The 5,351-nt window shown below is 45.3% G+C and overlaps 1 protein-coding gene across 1 annotated transcript in view; it reads left to right on the top strand.

The window, feature by feature from the left end:
* Positions 1-4,174: 4,174 nt before the first annotated feature.
* Ppil1 (peptidylprolyl isomerase (cyclophilin)-like 1) overlaps positions 4,175-5,351 on the top strand; it is a 12,462-nt gene continuing 11,285 nt past the window's right edge. The window contains exon 1 of the mRNA XM_005389635.2: positions 4,175-4,493. Within this exon, the coding sequence (XP_005389692.1) occupies positions 4,438-4,493 (56 nt within the window). The 5' untranslated portion in view covers positions 4,175-4,437. The remainder of the gene's footprint in view (positions 4,494-5,351) is intronic.

Consider the following 5,351-nt stretch of genomic DNA (forward strand, 5'->3'; position numbering starts at 1 on the left):
GAGAGTCGGAGTCTCCACACTCACCGAGTATGTATTGAGCGCTGAGTACTTTGTATTTATGCAACAAGTGCAGCACCTAGCTCCGTGCAAAACAAACAAAGCCTATGGAGCCATTAACTTGCTCCAGATACGGAGTGGTGGGGTGAGCTTCGAAGCCCAGACTCTATCCTGTTCTGTCTACAGTACCAAAGCTCCTAACTGGCCGCCACCCTGCAAGTGATCTCTGCATGCCTGTAATCCCACCACTCTGGGAGGCTGAGGCAGGAAGGTCCAAGTCTGAGCCCAGCCTGGGGAATTAATCCATTTAGCCAGGCCATCTCAAAATAAAGATAAAAACAGGGCTGAGGTTAAAAATTTGAACACCGAAAGACAATATCGCAAAGAGGGTATGTAGCCGGCAAATGCACGCATGAAAAAACATTCAACTTCGTTAATCATTACTTGTAAGGGAAATGATGACTGAGATAGCGTTATACAGGATTAAGAATACCTGAATGGGAAAGACTGGTGATGCCAAGCGTTAGCCGGGAAGCAGAGCCACACCAACTCCCCCAGGCCGCTGGCGGGCATGCGCATTGCTACGGCCACGCCGGTAAGCAGTTTGGATCAACTTCTAAGTTACCCACATTCTCTATGACCCAGAGATTCTGCTTCTCGGTAGACACCTAGGAACTCTCTGATATTCATAGCAGCCTTATTTGTTAGATGCATGATCCAGAAACATCGCGGATGCCCATTAACAACAGAATATAGGGGCTGGGGATTTAGTTCCGCGGCACAGCGCCTGCCTGGCGAGTGTAAGGTCGTGAGTTCGATTCTCGGTACCAGGAAAAAAAAAAAAAATTAAGTCATTTAAACAACAGAATATATAAATACATTGAAGTTTAGGTCATCATCGGATGGGGGTCTGAAGAGGTACCCCAAAAGGAGAGGGTGACTTCAGCTCACTTTGGGTGGGTTCCTGATTTATTGTTTCAGAAAAGCCTTACAGAAGGCAGTGAGATACAGGTAGATGGATGCAACTGCGTCCATACTCATAAATGAAATAAATCAGACGCACATGTGTAAACATCGTACTGTCGCCCTCGTGTGAGAAGCTGAAAGGGTAAATAAGATCTAAAATGTACAATAGATATTGTGAAGTGGGAAGAAACTGTTCAAAAGGAAAGACAAACTGGGAAGGGGAAAGAAGAAAAGAAGGAAGGGAAAAGCAAAATATATAAGATAGTTAATACAGTTATACTACTAATTGCTCTCAGTTCATTGAAAAGCAGGTTTGTGCTAATATTGTTTGGACAATTGAATGCCGATATCTTGTAGTACTCTGAGTAATTTAAAGATAATAATATGCAATGTATTAATCATAGTTATTCTCCTATTATCATGTTTTGAAATTTTGTTTTTTTTTTTCTCTTTAAAATAAAATTTAGCCAGGCGTGGTGGGGCACAGCTGTAATCCCAGCACTCGGGAGGCTGAGTCAGGAGGATCTTTGCGAGTTTGAGACCAGCCTGAGCTACAAAATGAGCTCAAGCCCAGCCTGAACTGCATAGCAAGACCCTGTCTCAAAAAGACAAATAAATAAATAAATAAATGTTTAAAATTTAAATTAAATTTAAAAAAAATCAATTGATCATAAACATTTAGGTTTATTTATACAATCTGTTTTCTTCATTTATTCGTCTGCATTGAAGGCAATACAACAATAATCAACTGTGTTGATTACTTTTGTTTGTGTGTTTTTCTTCCAGTACCAGGAATCGAACTCATGACCTTGCGCTTGCCAGGCAGGCGCTGTGCCACTGAGCTAAATCCCCAGCCCCTGTGTTGATTATTATAAACATATATTAGTTCTGGAAATAATGTCATGTTAGTCTTCCAAAGTTTTTCTTCCTTTTCAGAATTATTTTAATGATTTTAGGTCTTTTGGCATTTCATATCAATTTTAGAAAACCCTGCCAATTAAAAAAACCTGGAATTTTCATTAAAATCAGATTATTAAATCAGCTTTTGGAAAATTTTTTTTTGTTTTTGTCTGTTTGAGACAGGGTCTGGATATGCTGTTCAGACTGGCCTTGAGCTCACTTTATAGCCTAGGTTGGTCTCGAACTCACAATGATCCTCCTGCCTCAGCCTCCTAAGTGCTGGGATTACAGGCGTGTGCCACTACACCCAGCAGAAAATTGTTATCTTCAAGTGTTTCACTTTAAAATGTATTTCTTGAGATCTTCAATTTCTCTGTAATGTTTTCTAGTTTTCTATATATAGGTCTTGTAAATTTTGGGGTGAGATTTCATCTTTCATATTTTAATAATCTTGTAAACAATGTGTTTTATTTCTATTTGTCAACATGAAGTAGAAATACAATTGCTTTTCTTTCTTTTTTTTTTTTTTTTTTTAATCTTTTTGAAGCAGGGTCTCGCTATGTAGTTCAGGCTGGCCTTGAGCTTACTTTGTAGCCCAGGCTGGTCTCAAACTTGCAACATTCTTCCTGCCTCAGCTTCCCTCCCGAATGCTGGGATTACAGATGTGCACCACCACGCCCTGCTACAAGTGCTTTTCAATAAACATTTATTTTGGAAAAAAAAAAAAAAAAGAAGGCAGTGAGAGGCATAGGCAGTTTTTATAGGCAGACTCAAAAAAGTGCACCCCCAAAGGGAAAGAGTACAGGCCCTGGAGGGGTGAGGTGAGGTTGTGCCTAGGGTCAGGTATGTCCTCTAGAGGTCTGGGATGTTTCTCTTTTGAGTTATTTATTGTTTACCTGGTGTCTGACAGAGTACCCATTATTGGGCAAAAGTTAACTATCAGCGAGGTTAAAATACAAACTGTATGATGTGTTTGAAGTTCAGACATACCTTACCCAAGTAACACTGCTGTGTCTTTGAGAATGGAAGTCTTTGCAGTCTGTGGGTTTATACTATGGGAAGAAAAACTCAGGCCCAATTTACAGACATACAGCGTCTTTAAGACTCTTCGGAATTCAGAAGAAGCCAGCCCAGAAGAAACCAGGCCTGGGGTGAGAAGGCACTGTGACCCTGGGTAACTCTGATTACGTCTGGAAGCCGCAGTTTCCTACAGCCTTCTCAAAAGTACAGTTTCATCAAAATTACAACTTCCCGGTCTCCTTTCTGCCTAGCTCTATTTTTTCTACCTTATCTCAAGATGTTCATGCCCAGAACACAGCACCACACAGAACAATAAAAAATGGCCATTGCACACACGTGGATATATTTCACAAGTGTAGTTAAGCAAAAGGAACCATGCACCAAAGAATGCACATTTTAAGGCTGTAAATTTACATAATCTATCTCATCCTCCTTTAGGAGGGAGAACATCAGGATGACAGATTTACAGGAACCAAATACCAGCGTGCACCTAGCAGTCTCCAGCCCACTGGCCTAAACCACTTCGGATTCCAGCAGAGTCCCGCAAAACTGAGATTGCCCCAAGTAGAAATATGGAGACCACACTGCTCCCTCAAGCAGTAAGGACTTTTCCAGAGCCATCTTGCAAAATCAAACTAAGAGAGTGATGCATCAGACCCTAGCCCGGGTCTCTCTATACAGTTCAGGCTGGCCTTGAGCTCACTTTGAAGCCCAGGCTGGTCTGGAACTCGCAGCGATCCTCCTGCCTCAGCCTCCTGAGTGCTGGGATTACAGGCGTGCGCCACCAAGCCCGGCTCCTTCCCACTTTTTCTAACTCTGCTTGGTATGTCAGTCTATGTTGAGTCTCCGTTTTCACATCTGAAAAATGGGGGTATAAGATTGTTTTGCAGAGTGAAAGAGGTTTTTTATTTGTATTTTTTTAGTGCAGGCTCTGGGTAAATCGTACAGCTCCCTACAAAGTTTCCTTATTAGAATCACTCTAGTGCTTTTCTTCTTGTTTCTCCACTTTCATCCCCGTCCAATTGTGGGACTGCTCCCAACTGAGTGCCAGAACTTCCGTCCACGCCGGGGGTGGTGGTGCACGCCTATAAACCTAGCACTGGAGAGGCTGAGACAGGAGGATCGCCACGAGTTCGGGGTCAGTCTTGGCTACGTAGTGAGTTCAAGTCAGCCTGAACCACACAATGAGACACTGCCTCAAAAAAAAAAAAAAAAAAATCCGTCCAATCAGAGTGAAGATTTGTGTTCCCGCCTTCCGTACCTAAACGAGCCAATCGGGTCAACCGGAGAGCGGCAGACTCGACTTTTAGAAATAGCTTGTAATGAATCTTGCATTTTCCTCTCTCCTGGCGCTCAGCTTTTTCTAGGCTCACACCTCAGCTTCCCGGCCTTGGGAGAAGGCTCCATACTATTCTTGTCCCAGTTTCCCGCATTGACTCCTGGACTCCAAAGGGTTGATCGGCGGGGACCGGAAGTGTGCACTGTAGTGCCGGATCCCCCGCGAACCACCGCCGGAAGTAGCTGCTGCTAGAGGAGGGTTCCGCCGGCTTGGTCATGGCGGCGATTCCCCCCGACTCCTGGCAGCCGCCCAACGTTTTCCTGGAGACCAGGTGAGGGGGTCGGACGTGTGGGGCTGGACTGGCGGGGGCGGCGCGGGGCCCGGGATTTGCCCGGCCTCGCTTTGGCGCTCTGCCCCTCGGAGCCCGTGTCCACGTGCACGGGCAGTCCGGGGCCCGGGGGCGCGGAGGGCACCGCGCGGGATCCGGCGAGACCACTGTCGCGGTCGTCCTCGTCGCCCACGTCCTTCACTTATTCACTCAACAAACGTGCAGTGCGTGAGTTGACCGCCACGCACGGGGGTCTGAAATCTGAGGATGCAGCGGTGGATAAAACACACAGCTCTGCCTCTGGGGAGACATACGCAAATAGGACAGTTGTTATCACAAATCGCTATGAAATTACAAGAAAAAATCACCGAAGAGTCATGCGATGCGATATAATTAAGGGCCGGCTTGCAAGGGCCGTGCCTCTCACCTGGGCCATCACTTAGTTTAATCCTTCTGGTGACTCGTGTCAGAAAGTTTTAGCTGGGACGTTAAATGGCGCGACCAAAGCTGCCTGGCTGGGGAGTGGAGGGAGCCGTTTGGAGCCTCGGCAGCCTGTCTCGCATGCAGGGTCTTCAGCCCCATTCTTCCTCTCGGCTCTTAAATTGGTCTTCTTAAGCAGGGCCGTGGGTCCTGCTCAAGAACCGTCAATGACTTGTTGCTGCTCTAACAGTATAATGTTAAGACTTTGTAGTTTGGCATTTAAAACAGCCTCCTTCTCTCTCTCTCTCTCTCTCTTTCTCTCTTGTTTCCTCCCTCCCTCTGTCCTATTTTGTTCTTTCCCTGCTGCTTTTCTTTTTTTTTTTGGTCTTTTTTTGAGACAGGGTCTCAGTATGTGGTTCAGGCTGGCCTTGAGCTCACTGT

This window comes from Chinchilla lanigera, unplaced genomic scaffold (genome assembly GCF_000276665.1).
Source record: "Chinchilla lanigera isolate Chin_1 unplaced genomic scaffold, ChiLan1.0 scaffold00036, whole genome shotgun sequence".
NCBI lineage: Eukaryota > Metazoa > Chordata > Mammalia > Rodentia > Chinchillidae > Chinchilla > Chinchilla lanigera.